Below are 19,351 nucleotides of genomic sequence, written 5' to 3'. Positions count from 1 at the left end.
GAAATATTCACTACCAGCCGTCATCGCAGTGTACAGACGTTGCCGCAGAGTTTCGTAGCTCTCGTATTCTGGGAGATCCAGCTCTGTGTCATAGAATTAGCATACCATACCACATAGGCCAAGTGCCAGGCTTTGCTGGGAATACTTACGGTTGAAACAAGTGTGAGAGCTTGGGAGACGATCCTTGTTGCCGTAGTCACGGTGGATGTTGAAACGGCTGACTCCGTTCATACCCTCCAGTTCCTTGAAACCGTTGAGGGGTACTTTGCTGGTGCCCGTGACGAACTGGAGAAGCTTGGCACGTTCTTCCTTGTCGAATGAGCGGACGGCACGCCAGAACCACTGGATCTGGGGCGACGAGGCCGAGTAGTTATGATACTCAGTGTTGACCTTCCAATCATCTACCTCGATTTCGGGAAGACCGGAGATCAGCAACTCAAGCTCCTGCTCATTGAAGATAGAGATCAAATCGGAGGGAATAATCTCGTGGAATCCTAGACGACACAAATTAGCCACAGGCCCGCGTAGCCCAAGTGAATGTAGGTATAAGCTTACCTTTCAGGAAGTTGTCCAGCTGCTCTTTAACGGAGCCCACCAAACGGTAATCGACGACCTTTTGGATGTATTCTTCTTTGTTCTCTTCAGTGACAGGAATGTTGCGTCCATTTTCAGTGAGATCGATCACTTGTTTCTCTCCAAAGTCGTCCGTCTCGACAGCGAACGTCTCGGTGATAATGTCGGTAATGTCATTTTCGAGCATCCAGAGAAGAGACTTGTAGTAGTCAAGGTCGAGGGTCTCCATATCCTTGATGGATACTGACCGGCCAAGAATGCACTTGTACACCGCGCGACTGAAATGGCAGTCAAGGACACGTCCCTCGTACAGAGCCTTGCCGATGATGCGCCCAATGAACTTGAAGAACATCAGGTGCTCTGCATTGACACCACTGAGACGGTTTGGGTGGAAAGTTGTCCGGTCGGAGGCAACAGGGATGAACAGAGCGTAGTTGGGGTTAAACATGCCGCGCGCCAGGACCTGGAACCATTCTCTGGTTACACCACCAGCATCGACGCCCTCTTCACCATGGAAGCGCACGTTCAGCTTTCCATATTTCAGCTCGTCCGCCGTCTTGAAGTACAAGGACTTGAAAGAGTCCAGGAAGATCTGGTCTCGTCTGACAGATAGCTGAAGAGGAGGATGGGGGTGACGAGGCTCTGCGCCACGAGAATGGATGCGGCGAGTGAAGTAATTGCGCTTGTTGTCGAACTCCAAGACCTTGGGATTCTTGACCAGCAGCGAGAAAGTGCCGCTCATCAGCCTAGGATTTTGACGAACAAGTTCGTTCAGAATCTTGCGGTGTTCCTCGGTGAACTTGAAGAACAAGCTTTCCATACTCAGGCCAGCGTCGACGGAAGTGCTCGACACAGACAATTCTCTGCTATTCCGGGAAAGCGAAGTATCCTTCAGCGTAGTGTTCTTGCAAACCACCATCAATGCTTCGATCAAGGGCAGAAGGATAGTTGCCACATTGAGCATGTTCTCCTTCTGTCGGATGACGGTCAGACATTCACTAAGTCTGGCCCACAGAGGCCCGAACGTAGAGCACTCGTATAATGTTTGAAGGACATCCTCTTTAGCAGCATTGTCAGTCTCACTTCCCTTCACCTTGTCCGCCCGTGAGGGATCAAACAAATAATCAAGAGCTGTCAGAACACGCAACAACTTGGCTTGATCGGAACTGGCCGGGGAGAACTTAGCCAAAGCCAGGCCCTGCATATCGGTGCCCGTCCGGGCTTGGTGGATGTGGGAAAGCAATTCATCGAGGTCAGTGAGAATGACCGTACTCAACGTTTGAGCCTGGCTGACCAGCTCGTTCCCAATAACGTCTCTAGCCCCGGGGACAGCGGAAAGATTGTTGATGGTGGAAAGCGTATCTCTGAAAGTCTTGCCGTTGCACTCACGAGCTGCAAGGATATGAACCACCAATTGTAAGTTCTGGTCAGGGACAACAGGCGGCTCGATGGTTCTTCTCTTATGCTTCTCCTCCACGCCTGAGCTCTTCGTTCTGTCCTCCTTGGCGGCAGCTTCCGTTGATGCAACATCCTCGGGCTCTGTTTGGGGTTGCGTAGCCTCGACCGTGGGGAGCGGAGCGTCCGTCATTGTCGTGTCCGCGGCCGAGCCAGTCAGTTCTGTTGAGGCGGGCTGCTGTTCGTCAGTGGGCTCCTCACCCTGCACCGGCTCGGGCATTTTGCCCTTGCCCTCTTCCTCTTGCTTCTCTTTCTCCCGACGAAGTAAGAGTGTGAGGGGCTGCGTGATACTGCTGAGAAGGCTTGACAACTGCTCCATGCAGTTGGGATTCTCCATGATCACCTTCCGGTCGAGCAAAGATAGCAATGCGTTCAGAGCGAATTTGTTGGCCCTGTTCTCCTTGCCCTTGCCCTTGCGGAGAGCCTTGAGTTTTAAGGTCGCAGAAGAGTCATGCTCGGTGAGGAAAAACCATGCAATGTGGGGATTGTACTGAGACAGGAACGAAAGGGTTCCCAAGCATTGTTGCACAACCATGATCGGAGTAACTTCATTGCTGATGTTGGAAGTTCCCTGGAAAGACAGATTCCGCTTGACAGATTGAGGAGTCTTTTGGACCGATGAAGGCTTGGCACGAAGTGAAAGTTGGGCAAAGCTGCGTTCGATTGCCGAAACATCTGCACTACCGTCTTGAAGGACCGAAAGGAGGAGACTGATGACTTCCATCCGGTTCTGGCGGTTCTCACACACGTTATGGAGAATGTCGTTCAACTGATGGCGTGCATTGCCTTGGAGGGGCATAAACATCAGACGTAGCAACGTAGCAACGCCGGCTTTGTCAAGCATCTGGACGATTTGACGTCGTTGTTGTTTCTTAGGCTCTTGATCGTCAGCTGGTTCATGTCTGTGACGATGGTCGACCCGAGGGATATCGCCGAACTGCGCCAATCGCCTACCCGGCAGCGCACGAGCTTCTGATAGGAACTCTGGACCCAACGTTGCAAGAATTTCCTCGGGTTGATCGGCCAGAACAGCCTGTCGCAAAGATGGATCTAGCGTAGCAAGAAAACTGGCAGCGTCCATATCTTCTGCGTGGACCGGAGCGGGAGCTGGAATTGCAGCGCCGCCAGCTGCTGCAGCTTGCCGGCGAGCACTATCGCGCTCCCGGCGGCGACGATCGGCCGCTTCTTGCTGCAACAGCTCCTCCCGGATCTCCGCAGGCAGGGCTTCCAAGAATTCTGGATTGATTTCGCTCGGCTCTTCGCCAGCTGCAGCAGCCTGAGAACGTTGTTCTGCGAGTTGCTGCATGATGACCTCCTCCCTCAGTTCTTCGGGTAAGGCTTCAAGATATTCCGGATCGATTTCCATACCAGTGATGTCAAGCTGGCGACCTCTGATTGTTGTATGCACCCGGGGTACAGGCTCTGACGGGCCTGTATCGGTTTCGATGGCCGGTACTGCAGCTTCTTCGGCAGTATCCGTCCGCTGTACATCATCCATAGGTTCAGTTTCGATGCCCGAGGCTTGTCGCCCTGCTTCCTCACGCTCCATTTCTTGCTGCCGTCTGGCATTCTCTTCATCTTCCTTACGTTTCCTCTCCCGTTCTTCTTCTTCCCGAGCGATACGCTCTTGGCGTTCACGCTCTGCGCGCTCTTCTTCCCGCCGCTTACGCTCTTCCTCCATCTGCTTCTCCCGTCTCTTCTCTTCCTCGATCGCAGGAGGCACGAGGATCTTCAGCAGGGAGTTGACGACACGCTGGGTCTTCTCGACGTATGAGCTGCTAAACAGGATACGAGCTTCCTCCTGCCAACGGCTTCTGGTTGTAGCAAGAGCGAAGCTCACGGCCTGAGATGGATCGTCTCGGGTACGGGTAGGAGGAGCTTGTGGCCTACCAAGCCCAAAGATGTCTTGAATCCGGTTAGGTAGGATAGCACGCCTGTCAACATGGACATGGATACCATCCGGGCGGGTTATAACCCCAAATCCTGGTGCGCCTTGGCCCCCGATAGCCTGCATGATTGCGTTCATGAAGCTAACAGGACTGTCCATAGGCAGCAGACGTCCAGTGGAAACGGGCTCCATGCCGTGGACCCAGTCGGTGAAGGCTTCATTGCCAGGTCCACGGGGTTGGCCACCTGCCTCAGGACCACCACGATCTGTCCGAACAAGAAGAGGGTTCGTTCCGTCATCGTTTCCGCGCGCTTGGATTTGAGTTCTATGGAGCCGATAAGGCTGTATGGGGACGATGCCGTGCCGACTAGGCATGATTCCGCTGACTGCAGCCCAGGCTGGCTGAGTGCCACGGAATCGGTGGTGATGATGATGACCTCGTGGCGGCTGTTCGTCGCCATCCCACCCCCATGGTTCCATGAGATCCTCATCATCGTCAAAGCCTTGGTAAGATCCCTGGTCGTCATCGGCGTCCTCGAGTTCTTCTTCCAGTTCGTCGAGTTCTTCATCCTCTTTAATTAGCGTTAGCAATTTACATGGTTAAAAATAAAAGGACACTAACCCTCTTCTTCAGCCAAGTCATCATCGACAATGTCATCATGCATATCCCCGAGGCTGTCGGCCTGAAGATCATCGACACCGCCAGCCGCCTCATTGAGAACACGGAACAAGTCGTCGAATCGTTGACCATCATCACGCTGCTCCGCTTGTCGGAGACTATCTGCCAATTCGTCCTCGAATTGATTCATCATCTCGGCTTCTTCATCATCTTCGGACATTTCTTCACTCTCCCACTCGTCCTCATCGCCCCCCTCGAGGCTGTCGTTATCATGGTCACCGGTAATTTCACCGGCAAGGATTTCGTCATCTTCCATGTCGGACTCGTCATCCTCATCGTCGTCGTCATCGTCATCTTCTTCATCCGTGATGACAACTTCGATGTCCATGCCGTTATCACCAGGGAGACCTTCGATCGGCCCAACACCTTCAATTTCATCCTCTTCGTCACTAACTACCTCACCATCGTCTTCTGGCAGGTCCTCGTCGTAATCCATTTCCTCACCATATTCGTCGTCGTACATTTCGTCATCCTCTTCCTCCGATTCTTCGGAGCTTGTCTCCTCTTCATGTCGAGGCTCCAACATGCCGAGTGTAGAGTGGCGGAAGAGATCAGGGGTTTCTTCGCGCTCATCTTCCATATCCGAGACCGATGTGGCCGAGGAGATTTCATCATCTTCAGTTTCACCGAGAGTAGAAATGTCCGACGATTCGCTCAAGACCACTGCAGTCTGCGTGAGCTTGTTTAAGGGCCGCAGAATGTACTTGATAACCCGTTTGGATGCTGGGAAGTTGAGGTCAATCTCGGCGACTGAAGCTGTAAGGGCGGAAATAAAATGTTTCTCAAACATGGTCTTTGCCAACTGCCTAGTGGACGATGCGAAAGCAGTTTCGCCCGAAACGAAAGCATAACCACTAAGCATCTTGTCGAACAAATCGGCGAGTGACATCAATCTAGAGTATTTGGCGTCAAGGGGCTCGTTTGATGCATTCGCTTCCTTGTATGACCTCAGGGCATGCTCCAAGACAAATCTGCGCACAAAGGCAAGCTCGGGCTCGTCATCCTCACCCAGTTCCTGCTCGTTACGCCGTCTTCCGGGTCCACCAAATTCACCAGTCTTGGTGCACAAAGCAACAAGTACACGCATGGTCCAAGCAGACGTATTGCTTCGCTTCTTGAATGCGACGGATTCATCGTGCTCCATAGTACCAACCGGCACAAGGGCATTCAGGAGGTAATTCAAAATTCCCGAGCGAGGCTTTGATGGGGTGGCTGCGTGAGGATCCGCTTTGCGAGAGAAGTTGATAAACTCAACCTTCGTGCGGTTATATGATGAAAGAAGTTCAGTCAAGCATTGCAGAAGGAAGCAGCGGTAGATATAGATGGGGTGGTCATCTGCCTTAAATGCTGGTTTGTCGGATTTCTTGTTGCGTTGGGCCTGCGCGTCAGTGCTAGCGACAGACGGCGAGGGCTCGTCGATGGACATCTCGACATCGGTCTGAGGTTCCGATTGATCGGGAGCAGAAGCTTCAGTGTTTTCCATAGGAGCCTCTTTATCGTCGACATCTTTGTAAGAGAGGAGCTCAGAAAGTAGATAGTGGATAACACCGTCAGGATTTTCCACTACAGGCGGCTTGAGGTCACTAGATTTCGCCTTATCTTTATCCTTATCCTCAGATGCTGTCCCACCTGTCTGACTCTCGCCCTCATTCGGGCTATCAAGTCCGGTTTTAGTTGTCGAGGGATCTGACGGACTATTCTTCTTGTCAAACTTCAATGTGAGAACCTGAGGTCGTTGCCGGCTGTCATATCGCTGCAGCTTCAATTTTTCATTGGACACTTCCACGAATATTTCTGGCGATCTGAGCACAAGATGATACATTTGTCGAACATAGCCGGTTGTATCAATCTGGCGAGAGGATTTCGATTCGAAGTTGGCAACAATCTCGCTTCTCATGATCTGTCGAATGGTATCCTCGTCTTCGATGATATGCCTTAGAATCAACATGAAAGCACCCTGAAGTTTCTCATTCGTCGAACTCGAGAGTTGCTTGACCATGACGAACAGACGCTGCAAGCTTCGCTTCTCCCCCAAACGCACTGCAATGCTGCGACTACGAGTGAGAATGACGAGGATTCGACAAATTGAAAGGGCCAAAGTGTCATCCTTTCCGATTCTAGGTAGAATCTCAACCAGCGCCTCATAAAGCTGTGTTTTCTGGTCCAGCGACACAAGAGACTCTTCCAAATGGGCTGGTCCCTCATCATCTGCACCTGAACTTTCATGACCAGGGAGGCTCCAGCGAATTTGAGGCGGTTGGGCGTCATCAGATAGCAACTTCTCCAGCACAAGCAGCACATGTCCGATCCAGGGAAACGATTCGTCCGAGGTCTTCTCGGGCGACACTTGAATAAACCCAAGGAATGTGGTAAAGCATTCTTTAAGTTCACCCAAAGTCGCATTGTACATGTCTCGGTCCTGGACGACCAGAGCGAGAAGGTGAGCATAAGCAGCCACCTTCTTACCGGCTGCCTGGAAATTCTCCATCTGCAAGGAGACCAAAGACTGGACAAGGATTTCGCCCACCTCCCTTCTGAAGCTCTCCGGGTCGCGATGTCTTTTTGTTGCGGACGCGATCAGATCGGCCAACTCGAAAGATACGTCATGGTGCTCGTTTAAGATGTCCAAGCAACGCTCGATCAAATTTGAGCGAACCTGCTCACGCTCCTTGTCTAGGTCCTCAATCGTTGTAACCTCACGTCTTCTTGTAGGCTGATCGGAGCGTTGTTGAGAGGGCTGATTTGCTGCATGACCCGAAGGATCCGATGTACCACCGGCAGCGTTAGGGATACGGGGCGTGATTATAGGAGAATCGTCACGGTCATCATCCCCTGCGCCATGATCATCGTTCAGGATATGGGTAAGGGCTCTCGCCAAGAATTCAGTGCCATGTCGGACTTCGCTCTCCTCGGGTCTGGCTTGTCCTTGGTCATGACGCACCGTGTCATCGGCTGGCCGGCCTGAAGCTTGTGCCAAGAGCATCGCAAGTGCGGAACGTTCAAGGAACCCACTGTCAAAAGAAGGGGCGTCACCTGCAGCGTCTTCAGATCCTTCAGCCCCTGACGCCGTGGATCGAACCGACTCAATGTCATTGGGGGGTGGCTCTGCCCTTGGCGGGGCTCGTAACCGACCCTGTGCCCTGCAGTATTCCTCAGCAGCGGCATATACGTTGTTGCAGCGATAAAGCGCTTCCTTCACAAGCTGACCATCAAAACCTTTGTCTTGTAATGACGTCACGCGCTCCTTATTCACAACGAACGTCCTTCTTGCTACATCTGCCAGCATATGAGGCGCATCCGAGTTCGGGGCGGCCCCCGTTTCATATTCACCGTCGAGAGATGAACGCAAAATATCAATCAGACATTTGACAACAGAACTAGAGGACTGGGCGGCGAAGTCGGAATTCCACATGTCCCGAGCCATTGGAAGGATCTCCATCCGCAGGTCCACCAGAAATTGGCCTGGCTGAAAGAAGTCGGGTCGGTCACGGTCCCGATCACTGCTTGTCATGGCCTGTGTTTGGCTAGACTCGACGATGTTCTTCCCCGAGGCAAGCTCAGAGAAAAAGCTGAGGATAATTTTGATACCGCCATAAGCAGAGGTGAGTCGCGCTGAGACATCTTTTTCAGACTCTGCAACAGATTCGGGTGGCGTGAGCGTCTTGACCTCCTGCACGAAAAGTTCGCAGATCTCCTTTATGACTTTAAGGCCCCCATGCCTCTTGAATGCGAATAAGACAAGCGTAAGGTAATGCGAATGGGGACGATCAGGCGTAGCTAAATTTCAGTCAGCACCTACACCGTAAATGATCAAGAGAGATTCGGCCTACCTTCAAAGAGGAGATGCGAGAACGAAGACAGTATGACAATGAGGTAAGCGAAACGGAGCTTGGAACTTTCACTTGAGTTCGGAGGTTGGAACTGTAACTGCTCAAACACGGCCTCCGCTACAGCTTCCGCTACCATAGTTGCGTTCTGTTTCTGGTAAAGATCAATTCTCCTTTTACCCATCAGACCAAGCCCCATGTTATGGAAGAAGCCGGTGATTGAGGAGGGCAATGAGCTGAGGAGATACCGAAGAGCCTGAACATTCTTGAACGCTACACCATCTTCAGGGATCTTGGCTAGAGGAGCCTGTTTAGGCTCTTGTGCAGCATCTGGCTGTGCAGAATCACTAGCATCTGGGCTTTCTCTAGGAGGTTCCGTACCAGGCATGGCAGCATTCGGTTCAGGGTTCGATTGTCCAGTAGTAGGGTTAGATCTTTCTGGAGTCATCCCGGACTGTTGCACCTTCGTTGCCTGATCCCAAGTATCGGGTATGTTCTTCTCGAGTAATATTTCCTCCCATACACATGCTGCATGCAGACCTCCCAGCTTCTTGACGAGGGAGCAGTATCGGTCGGCCAAATTAACTTGTGCGAACGCTGAAGTCTGTTGGCTCGGACGAGTCTGGTACAAAGGCATCGAGTATATCTCACGGAGGAAATCTGTGAGAATTAGAGTAGCCCCCATGTGTTTAGCAAAGAATGTCCCGTTAGCTCTCGAGGTGCTAAAGGTCTCTTTGCCCTTGTCGTCGGATACCCCATCGGAAGTCGGCTTGATCAAAGGAGTAAAGAAACCTGAATATTCCGGCTCTCGCCAGAACACCGAGAGCATGTCGACAGCTCGCTCTGTTCGCTCCACGAGGGACGGCACGACCAAGTGAGGTTTTGTTTCCGCCAACATATGCACCAGTACAGCAAGCTCCTGATTAGCATCCGTGTTATGGAAATCAAAAGGAAGGCTTTGCAAGGTCGCGAAATCCAATACAAACTCCACACCTCCAGATTCAATGAAATACGTGCAGTTAGACTGGTTCTCGAAGAAAGCCCCCAAGAACCGCACAACTGGGTATAAATAGTCGGTAGCAGCGAGACCAGAGGCATCCACATCCTTGGGCTCAATGGCATCATTTGGAGATGGAAGGATCTGGCTTAGATCGCCGAGCTGCAGCTTTCCGCCGTTGGGAAGCTGATCGGAGGTCAGTTGTGGCACACCGAAAGTGGAAGCATTATCGAGCTGGTCGTCATTTTCAATTCCAATTGCATTCAGCAAATGGGAAGTTGAACCCGAAATGAGTGGCTTTCCCTCGGGGCCCTCTGTCCATAACTTGGCTCCCATCCCAACTGACCAAGCCTTCGTTCTGCATAACAGTCCAACACGCGCAACCATAACGATAACTGCGGTCATTACATGAGACTTCAAGGCGGGATGATGTCGCACCAATTCGTCGAAAGTTGTACCCAGAGAACGAACCAGGCTGGGGTCGTCTTTCAAAGACCTCACATGCTCGGGATTCTCGAAAATCTCAAAGAAACTCTCCAGAGCATCAGAGGACTTGAAAAGATCGAGCCCTGAGGCATTCAAGCAGATAGCCCCGAAAGCAGAAGGAATGCACGAGAGAGCTTCAGCAGCGGACATAATACCAGGAGCCAAACGCGCATCCGGCGACCTGACGACGGTATATCCCCGAGGTTTCTGACCATCATCTGCCGATGTCTCGGCAGCACCAGTATCAGGAAGCGTCGAGGGCTCCGCTTCAGTTGCAGCATCTTCCGGCTCGGCAAGTGGCTTCTCTGGTGTCTTCAGCTCGGAAGAAGTAACCGCTTCAAGGAAGCTCTTGCTTAATCCCGCCTCTGCTATTACTGCATAACTGGTAGGCTCGTTATGAATGAAGCTACTCAGGATGTTGACCGCATTACTCCAAACGTGAGAACCAAATATCCGAGCGTTTTCAAGCACTAGACGCAAGGAAGTCAGCAGCTGAGGAGAATCAATCAAATTCCGAAGAACACGGTCGAATCCGCCGCCATTGTGTTGCATGATATGGTTCACAAATCGGAACATCCAGCGAAGCGTCTGCTGTTGGAAGTACGGGATCTGGTAGTCGATAGCTGGAGTCTTGTGCTGGGCAGGGATTCCAGAGCCCTTGGATACATGTTCAAAGGATGTTTTGGTTTCATGATCAATTAGATCAGAAATTGCATCAAACCCCTTGGCACTAGTGAGCGTTCCCAGAGCATCACGGACAGCATGAACGAAGGTGTCCAGAAACTCCATGACGCGAGAGTAGACTCGACGTGCCTTTTCCGTTCGAAGGTTTAGAACATCTACAAACATAGGGATGAGGCCGGCAGAAACCAGAGTCTCTGGAGTTCTGGTACTAGAGCCCGGGAGGGTTCGCAACAGAGCAAGCAGAGCATCCCGCCATTCATCCTGGCTACCGTCGTCACCGTCAGTGTCTTCTGAGCCCAGCTCGTTCACTGTTTTTCGAGTTAGGAACATAAGCACACCATGGTTCACGTTGACGCTCAATGCAGCACAGACGTCAATGGCTCGTGCTTTATGTTTCGCAAGGGCATCGAGAGCCTGGAGCGCCAACGTCTGCAACAGCCGTGAGACTTGAAGATCGCCACTCGCACCCAGATGGACTAGTTCACCCAGCTGGTAGGCCAGTTGAAGACGCTTTGGCTGCTCCATATCGTACTGCAGAACCTTTTGTTGAAATAGCGCCTCAGGATAGACGTACGCTAGGTTGGTAAGGGCAAGGATTCTGATGGCCAGTATTTGCTCGCGGGTGGAGCTAGACGTTGCCAATCCTTGGGCGGTACGGATTCTGTGGAGTAGCTCATACTTCGAATCGTCCGGTACCTCATCTGCATGTGAGGCAATAAGGTCTTCAGCGGTCGACGAGGAAATCTTCGAATGAGGAATATCGAGAGTCTTCCCACCCCGAAGCGTCTCATCCGGCTTTCCAGGTGTAGAGACCACGGATGAAGGCGAATCTTCAACCGTAGACATACGGCTCAAGCGTGGCGTAGGATGAGTATGACTTCTGCGCAGAGGTGTTGGAGTGGTAGGGGTTTGCCCCGATGGTCCACCAGTTCCGGTTTCCAGTGTAGTTTTCACCGGTTCTGACGAGCCAGACGGATAATAGAGCAGGCGCACATTGCCCCACTCATCCCAGCCGTCATTCTCGCGCACAAGGGAAGACATATCATTAGCATTGTGCTTGGCCTGAGGTCCCTTGTCCTTGGGCTTCATCACTGCTGCCGGGGACACGGCCGTCCTGCCTGGAACAGAAGGGCGCGGAAAGGGCGCGGCAATTTTCTGTAACTTCTCCAAGTCGATGTTGTAGTGAGCTGCCAGTAAGCTGTGTTGGATGTGGGAGCCACCTCGTTGGCGAGAATGATAGCGCTGCGCTAAGCATAGAGACAGACGAAGGGTAGACTGAAGAAGAGAGAGGGAGGTGGTGTTCAGGAGTTCGCCCAGACGTTCACTGCTGCTGTACAGACTGCGATTGCCACACTTTTCCAATAACAACCTAGAAAAATCAAGGATAACCTCTAAGAGCTCCCTGTCTCCTTCCGTCCCATATCCAAGTTCGGCTAACTTGGCATCAACATCCTGAGAGTTTCCTGCACTTTCACCATGCACAAAGGATTCCACTAGAAAGTCTTTGCCAAAAGGCTTTGTCTGCGGGCCATTGCTAAGAGCGTATTTCTCGATGACCGAGGCCAAAATCTCGTCGAAGCGGTTCAGGACGTTGATCCAATGGTACAGATCACCTCTGGGGAAGGGCCATATGCGAGAGAAGGTGTTGAGGTGCGAAGGAAGCTCTGGGATTGATATAGTTGTGGCACGGGCTACGAAATCTGCCAGGTAAGGGGACTAGTTCGATAGAAAGAAACAAGGGAAAATTCAGTCAGCCTTAGAGCAACAAGAAAAGAAACGCGGGGTGAAAAGAGCAACTCACGATCGTAGCCTCGTGTTTTTGGCTTGCCACCTTCTTAATTCTCCCCATGTTGACGATGGGAGACAATGACAATCATGAGGAGGTGAATAAAACCAGGAGGGCGCCTCCTAGTGAGGGTGGGGTGGTCGTGAAGACCGGGTCGCGGAGCAAGTCGCGAGAGGGCCTTATGACGTTTTTTTTCGGACCTCTCCTTCCACGACAAAACCCGAAGAATGGAACGGCGAGGGGGGAGGAAATTCGGCCAGTTCCGTTAGATCACAGAAGCGCAAAGGAAAGAATGGACGGAGAAGATCTGGCTCAATCGAAGATGCTCGCGACAGGTCGGAGAAAATGAGGGAAGATAAGAAATGAGGTTGCGGCTTCACCCAGTATCACTGGGAGTCAGAAGAATGACAGGAGACGGTGCAGGTCGTCAACCCTGAGACTTTGACATCCAAGAAATATTGAAGCCTGCGAGAGAAAGGAATCGGAAACGATGCCTGGGAAAGGGTGGAGAGTGAGGAGGGCGTTGAAGGTTGATGGGGGGGGAGAAGGAGAGGAGGATGTGTCGGTGTTGGGAACTTGGAAGGTTCGTGAATCCGATGATGGGCTTTGGGAGCTCTGGGCGGCTCTCTCTGACTCCCGTTGGTCGCAGCGGTGGCTAACTGTACTAAGGTAGAGAGTGTCCGGAGCGGGTCTTCTTCTTTCCCCGCCGGCCAACAACATTCACTACCTACTTCGGTAGTACTACCGGGGGAGGGGAGCCTGGCAGGTATTGCTTGCTCCTCCCAGACATCCCAGAGCTTTCCCTCCCACTTTGGGCGTGCATCGGAGCCCAAGATTCTGCCATCAATCAGGCTGCTCATGACCCCATCAGGCCTCACTCTACGTTTGTTTACTCGGACGACCCCAGCTGCCGGGTGAGGACAGCCCCTCACTTGGATCGGGTCAGTCGCAGAGTCGATGGCCTCGTGTCAACTGGAACCTGCTCTCCAAAAAAACCCCTTCCGCGGGACTCCCAAGATATGTGTTTATTCACTGCCTTAGTGAGGTGATGTTTAGATCACGAATAAACCTGAGGTTGTCACCCGCTCTGTGGGATGGGGGATTCTAATAACCGGTAACCCGGCCTGCTCGGCCGGAAGGTATGCAAGTGGGGTGAATGACAAACAGGGAGATACATAAGTGACATGACATGCACCAGCCTAGATGATTCGGTGAGGGGAAGCCCTGTCATAATGATTACGGGCACCTCAATTCTATTTTTATGGGGCACTCCCCATAAAAATAGAATTGAGGTGTTTGCGATTATATATCGCTTGTGCATAGAAAAATAATAGTATTCCATTCTTATCATACAAGTCATTCACCCACATCCCTGTCCATGTCCGTATCATTCTTTCATCTCCATCCATTGAACCCCTAATTTGTTGCAAGAGCTGGCAAGGGACCATCCCATTGGATCTTCATGGTCGACGGGAATGGCCAATAGCTACTCTGGTCCGCAGTCATATACATCGCGATCCCGCCAGGCCCGGTAACTTTTTTCAGCCGACCTTGAGGCCCCGGAGCCCGCCGGAGATTGTCCAGTCGTCCCACCACCCTAAGCATTGTCGTGAGGGCTAACTTGCAAATACCCATGCCTAGGCACTGATGAGGGCCAAACCCGAAGTGAGCGTACAGACTCATATCGCGATCAAGCTTGACTTTCTTCGGTTCGGGAAAGCTAACGGGGTCCATGGAAGCAGATACCTGGAGGAGAATAAGCATCTATCCGCGAAAGAAAGGAGGCTGTTGGTCACAGAGACTCCATGCCACTCACCAGGTTGCAAATTACAGCTTGGCCTGGTTTGAAAGCCAACTTCGTCCCATTGTCCTCAACTACAGTAGGCTTTGCGACTACTCGTGGCAATGCAACAGACGACCGCAATCGAGCCCCTTCCATAAAGCTGCCGACAATTAGTATACGCAGACGAGTAGGTTTACATACATATAATGAGACGAGGGAGACAAAGGGTCATGGAGGACTTACTATCGTAAAAGAAGGCCGTCAGCCTCGGGCGTATCATCTTTGGCGAGTCGTTGGATATCTGGTAAATGAGTAGACCCTTCTTCTGAGAGGTAGTAATCAAGGCATTGCGAAAAGAGCTGAGCTTGGTTGGCCACCATCCCGCCCGCTGTTGGTAGAACATGAGTCCATACGATCTCAGGAGGAGGGACATTGGTCGCAAGCAGACGCTGGATCATGTGGACACCATATTCACTGAGTACATCGTGGCGGTGCAAACTATTGACCAAATTCGCAATAAACCCGGCTTTGTTAACAAACTCAACATTAGCCATTGTCAATTGCCCAAGCTGCTGAGTAACAGCCCGCGCACCGTGGTCGAGCTGGAATGACTTCCCAACATCGACGTCGTAGAAGATGGATGCGAAGACGATCGCAAGGATGTCGTACAGTTCTGACTCGGCAAAAATCCCTCGTGGGTTTGACTCGGTCTTCAGTGGCAAGGAAAACACATTTGCGCAGAAATGAACCTGAGCAAGGTTCGCGATGTCTCGAACGATGTCGACCTGGTTGACTCCGGCAACCTGATAAGAATGTTTGTGCAGGAGTTTCAGGGTGATGTCTTCGTAGAACCTCTTGACTTCACTCTCCCACTTGTCACGGTATAAGGCCGAACCCATCATTTTACGTGATGCAGTGTTTGGTGGCCTGTCACCGGAGAGCATGAAGTCCCGGCCATAAGGGTGCTTGTTGTGGTGCATCAAAAACTCAATCTTGGCTCCCCATGTAACCTTGAACGTCTCTTGGTCACCGAGGATAGATATACATGCGGCATTGGAGTTAATGAAAGGCGGAATAGGCGTATAGCTTGGTCGATCCCAGTTGTAATCCTGAGCAACAGAAAGACTTTCCAGGATCTTTTTGTTTTCGGATGGGGTAACTAGGGGGAAGTGTGCGTAGATAGAATCACCCTTGAAATGGTTCGGAAAAGCACGAAACACGAGCTTGTAAAAGACTTGACCTTGGTCAACAGAGTCGAGAGGCTGTATTTCATTATAGGCCCAGTTTGTGAGATGTTTAGGGGTCGAATCAACCGTATAGAAGCGGTCACCACGGACCAGAGCAACTGCATCGGACAGGACGGCCCTCGATATTGTAAAATTGGTGCACAACCCACTTCCGGGGACCATTGGGTCTTTCGTAGCCTCTACGATAATGCCAGGGTACATCTCCACCAGATCAGGCTCATCATATAATCGTTTGAGCTGATCGGCAATGTATGGATCTGGATTGATTTCTTCGAAGGTCTTGTAGGGCGCAAGGTCGAAAAACTTGCGAAACTCATTGAGGGTGGCCAGGTTCCAAGAGCGCGCTTGCATGATGCCGAGGGCCTCGATGTTCTTGAAGATTGACGGAACGTTGCCGGCACCAAAAGCACCTGCGCAATCTTCAACGCTATCTGCGAACATGTTGGCGAGGTCGCCATCGTCAAAAGACCCGTCTGCATTACGCTGTAACCCAGCAAATGGACGCTCTGCGGGTTGCTCCGGTAGGCCCGCCTCCCATCGAGCAACGCCCCTGACAAAATCCTTCAGCGAGACATCATTGGGATTCTTTCCCGGGAACAGATCTTTATACAGATCCTGCGTCCATTTCTCATCCCGCCGAGATATGCAAGAATGCCAGCGGTAGACGAGGTTGAATTCAGCAGACACCTGATTGCCTGTGGCTTCACCTGGGGCACTGCCTAGCAAGCTGTCCTGGATATCGGCTCGAGGATCCAAGCTCCAGAGACTGTCTGTGCGATTAATATTCAAAATCGTTCGAACATAATCCTTGAGAATGATGTTGATATAAAGGCCGCATGTGACTAGCCGACCGGTCTGGAAAAGATCGTTGTCGTATTTCGCATAGGCCTCGACATCGGACTCATTTGGTTTGGTGAAACGGCCGCCTTCATTGATGGTCGCCAAGTTCTCAACTACATAGTTGTGAAACCGATTGAACATCAACAATAGCACCCCGACGCCAGGAGGAAAACCTAGCACACGTTTGCTGGAGAAGCAGTCTGGCTTGAGTTTTCCATCTTTGAATGCTCTGACCATGTCCTGTTCGTCTTGGTTGTTGCCATAGAGCGGCGCAAGATCCAGATACGATGATGTCAAGCTCACCGTGTAGTCGTTGCGATCGGTTTGAAACAGGTCTTAGCAAATGTCAGCCACAGAACCCTATAATCCATGAGCCGCGCTAAACCCACCATGAATAATAATTGACGCCAGATGGAATAAAACACTAGAGATCTTATTCGGGTGCTCCTTGTACTCTTTCCTTTCCAGAAGAGAGGCGAACAACGTCTCTGCATCCGGAAGTGAAGGGGACTGGACAGTTCTCGGGCGTACAGATCTGGCGTAGTGGGTGCCAGCTGCCCCAATATGGGGCCACAGAATGTTCTGGTGATGATAAATTAATAAAGGTCTTATAGAAACTTGAGGGGGCTATACATTTCCTGAACCGTCGGCCTTGCGGTAGCAAGAATCTCGGCCGAGGTAACTGTATTTTGCCATTAGTATCCCATGAAATACCATGCATTGATGATCGACTTACGAGATCGGTGGATGCTGCAGGTCATTCCACAGTTGTTTTAGAAACGTGTTCGTCAAATCTTTTCCACCTCTAGAAGTCGAGGGCAGTCCAGCAGCGAGCTAAGTTCAATCTCAGGTGAGTCTACGGTCCCAGCTCAATAATGCGGGAGAAGGATGAACTGACCTGGATCACTCGCTCCATTATATAATGTCTGTCATTGACTGGCTGGCCAGTTGCAGTATCCTTGACCACCTCGATCAGTGTTTTGATATCATTGAGGTCGACATGGCTGAGATCGCGGACAATCCCTGTTTGACTTGGCTCCGTGATATAGGTTCCATCGCCTGTTGCCGTGGGCAAGGGTCGCAATGAGGCAGAGACAACCTTCTCGACCTGGGAAATTGTGTTCCCGATACCGTTCACGATGGAGTGGTTGTTTGCTCCAGACATTTCGTGCTAAAATATACAAGTCGTGGTCCAATAGGTCCAACGATGCTGTGTACATCGCACAAGGCAAGATCAGCATCATGACCCAATTATGCTTAACTGACGAAGTAAGAGAAAGAGGGGTAGATAGGGCTCAACTCGCATGACTCTAGGTCTATGGAAAGACCCAAACAAGGGCTAAGGTCATGAAGTCATTGAAGGTTGCTTACCCTAGGATGAAAACTTCTGGAACCAAGCCGACAACCGAGGAATGCGAACGGCGACTTATCAAATGCGGGGAAACCAAACAGAAATTTAAACCAAAGCGAAATCAGTATACAGTACAAGTACACAAGCTAGGAATCTGGGTGAGTGGGCTGGAATATACACAAAAAGCAAGGGACACATGTGAGAATGCATGTGCACGAGGGGAGGGAAGGAAAATAAGGGAGGATATCCCAGACACGGTCTTTATAGGCCTTGTCAGCATCATAAGGGCGGCCCAAGAGAAAAACCAGGAGTCGGCAACCCCGAGAAGCATGAATAAGAAAACGCATCGGCGATGATAGGCCCTGACATCCTGCCCACGACGAGGAATGCCCCATTAGAGAGGTGACGGGCGAGACCGACGGGCTTCTGATTCGCGTGCATGAGACATGGCCACGGCGGAGTTCACATCGTATGCAAGGCTAACCGACGGATGCGGACTATGATCGAACGTGCCTTAGTGAGATAGATGGCCTCGGTGGATGGCCTATCTACACCAAGGCAGTATGGCGTGCACAGCCGAAGCAGATACGAGGGGATGGGCCATGGACGGACCGTATCGCGAGGCATCGAAGGTGGGTGCCACTGGCCAACCCCGGCGACCAGACCGGCTGGCGCTCTTTTTCAGCCGGGCAAAACCCGGACGATCTGCGGCTGGAGCTCTCAAGTCCACCGTGGGGGAGGCGATTAGGTCATTGGAGGCCTGAAGAAGGACTGAGATAGTTGATTGGTATTAAGTTATCCACATTATCTTCTTCCTCTCCTCATGCGTTCACATCCGAATTCAGCCACAGTTGCCCCGGCACACTTTGGGAGTGTCGTTCAAATAGCAACGAATGGCGATATCATGGATTCCAATGTCATCAATATCATCCGGGAAACCCTATCAGAACGCTTCCATTTTAATCCCACCATTGGATTGTGGGCTTGCGGCAAGCACGGACTGCAGAGGTGAGTTGTTTGCTGGGCGATGGCTGTCAAGAGCGTGGACTGGTATTTGTAGGGGTGGGCCAAAACTTGCCGGGGTATACATGCCGCTAGCACCCTAAACAGCGGGGGGAAGGAAGGAAGGCTGGCTGACTGCCTGCGACTAAGGCGACACTATTTGCCTGAGTACAAAATAGTTCCGGCCAGCCCCATATGGCACTGCCAATGATAATAATATCGCCATTATAGTTATACATCAATCGGGACATCCATGGCGGGCGCATTTGTTTGGTTGAATGACCAAATGGCTGATACATGGCGTTCGCATTTTCAGTCCTAAGACTTTTTTTTTCATGTGCTCAGCTGCTCTCCCTCCATTTTCCTTTCGCTTTTTCTTTTCTTTTTCTCTGTCTCGTAGTCTAGTACCTTATCTTCCTCTCCATCTCTTCCCAACCTTCGACCTAACAGCTGCCAGAAATTTTGATTGTTCCTGGTTATACTATAGTACCTCCTTTGGCGGTCTGATATATGATATATGCAAAAGCATACCATAGTACCGACCTGGTCAGTATTTTCCTGGTTGGGAAGTAGTACGGAGTATTATGATATTATTTATGTACGGTAGTGCATGTCAGACGAAGAGAATAACAGGGATGAGAAAACGTGGGAGCAAGGAGGACAAAAGAACAAAGCAAGAAAACAAGGACAAGGCAAAGAGCAAACATCGCCTCAGGCTCGCAACGCCATTGTTACATAGTACTTGCTTGTTAC

At 51.3% G+C, this 19,351-nt stretch overlaps 3 protein-coding genes across 3 annotated transcripts; all 3 read right to left on the bottom strand.

Moving 5' to 3' along the window:
* Positions 1 to 263: 263 nt before the first annotated feature.
* tom1 (E3 ubiquitin-protein ligase TOM1) lies at positions 264 to 12,599 on the bottom strand. Its single transcript, XM_025617634.1, has 4 exons — positions 12,391 to 12,599; positions 8,426 to 12,305; positions 4,539 to 8,372; positions 264 to 4,488 (listed from the first exon to the last, which is right to left on the bottom strand). Exons 1-4 carry the CDS (start codon positions 12,436 to 12,438, stop codon positions 509 to 511), a joined length of 11,742 nt encoding a protein of 3,913 aa, XP_025467505.1. The 5' UTR covers positions 12,439 to 12,599; the 3' UTR covers positions 264 to 508.
* BO94DRAFT_73798 (uncharacterized protein) lies at positions 12,600 to 13,513 on the bottom strand. The gene has a single exon (XM_025617633.1). It carries the CDS (start codon positions 13,233 to 13,235, stop codon positions 12,762 to 12,764), a length of 474 nt encoding a protein of 157 aa, XP_025467504.1. The 5' UTR covers positions 13,236 to 13,513; the 3' UTR covers positions 12,600 to 12,761.
* Positions 13,514 to 17,853, bottom strand: BO94DRAFT_73892 (peroxidase/cytochrome P450 family protein). Its single transcript, XM_025617635.1, has 8 exons — positions 17,617 to 17,853; positions 17,144 to 17,455; positions 16,982 to 17,079; positions 16,879 to 16,927; positions 16,635 to 16,827; positions 14,402 to 16,580; positions 14,192 to 14,318; positions 13,514 to 14,121 (listed from the first exon to the last, which is right to left on the bottom strand). Exons 2-8 carry the CDS (start codon positions 17,408 to 17,410, stop codon positions 13,792 to 13,794), a joined length of 3,243 nt encoding a protein of 1,080 aa, XP_025467503.1. The 5' UTR covers positions 17,411 to 17,455; positions 17,617 to 17,853; the 3' UTR covers positions 13,514 to 13,791.
* Between the last annotated feature and the right edge of the window lie 1,498 nt (positions 17,854 to 19,351).

This window comes from Aspergillus sclerotioniger (genome assembly GCF_003184525.1).
Source record: "Aspergillus sclerotioniger CBS 115572 chromosome Unknown BO94scaffold_14, whole genome shotgun sequence".
Classification (NCBI taxonomy): Eukaryota; Fungi; Ascomycota; class Eurotiomycetes; order Eurotiales; family Aspergillaceae; genus Aspergillus; species Aspergillus sclerotioniger.
This window is presented reverse-complemented; position numbering and strand designations above follow the sequence as displayed.

Excerpts from the sequence above, each read along its gene's own strand:
- tom1 (XM_025617634.1), bottom strand. The coding sequence starts at position 12,438 with ATGGGGAGAATTAAGAAGGTGGCAAGCCAAAAACACGAGGCTACGATC. Across the intron at positions 8,373-8,425 it reads CTCGCATCTCCTCTTTGAAG|CTACGCCTGATCGTCCCCAT; the intron begins GTAGGCCGAATC and ends ACTGAAATTTAG. Across the intron at positions 4,489-4,538 it reads TGACTTGGCTGAAGAAGAGG|AGGATGAAGAACTCGACGAA; the intron begins GTTAGTGTCCTT and ends CGCTAATTAAAG.
- BO94DRAFT_73798 (XM_025617633.1), bottom strand. The coding sequence starts at position 13,235 with ATGAGCAGCCTGATTGATGGCAGAATCTTGGGCTCCGATGCACGCCCA.
- BO94DRAFT_73892 (XM_025617635.1), bottom strand. The coding sequence starts at position 17,410 with ATGTCTGGAGCAAACAACCACTCCATCGTGAACGGTATCGGGAACACA. Across the intron at positions 16,828-16,878 it reads AGGCCGACGGTTCAGGAAAT|AACATTCTGTGGCCCCATAT; the intron begins GTATAGCCCCCT and ends TATCATCACCAG. Across the intron at positions 14,122-14,191 it reads AAGCTGTAATTTGCAACCTG|GTATCTGCTTCCATGGACCC; the intron begins GTGAGTGGCATG and ends ATTCTCCTCCAG.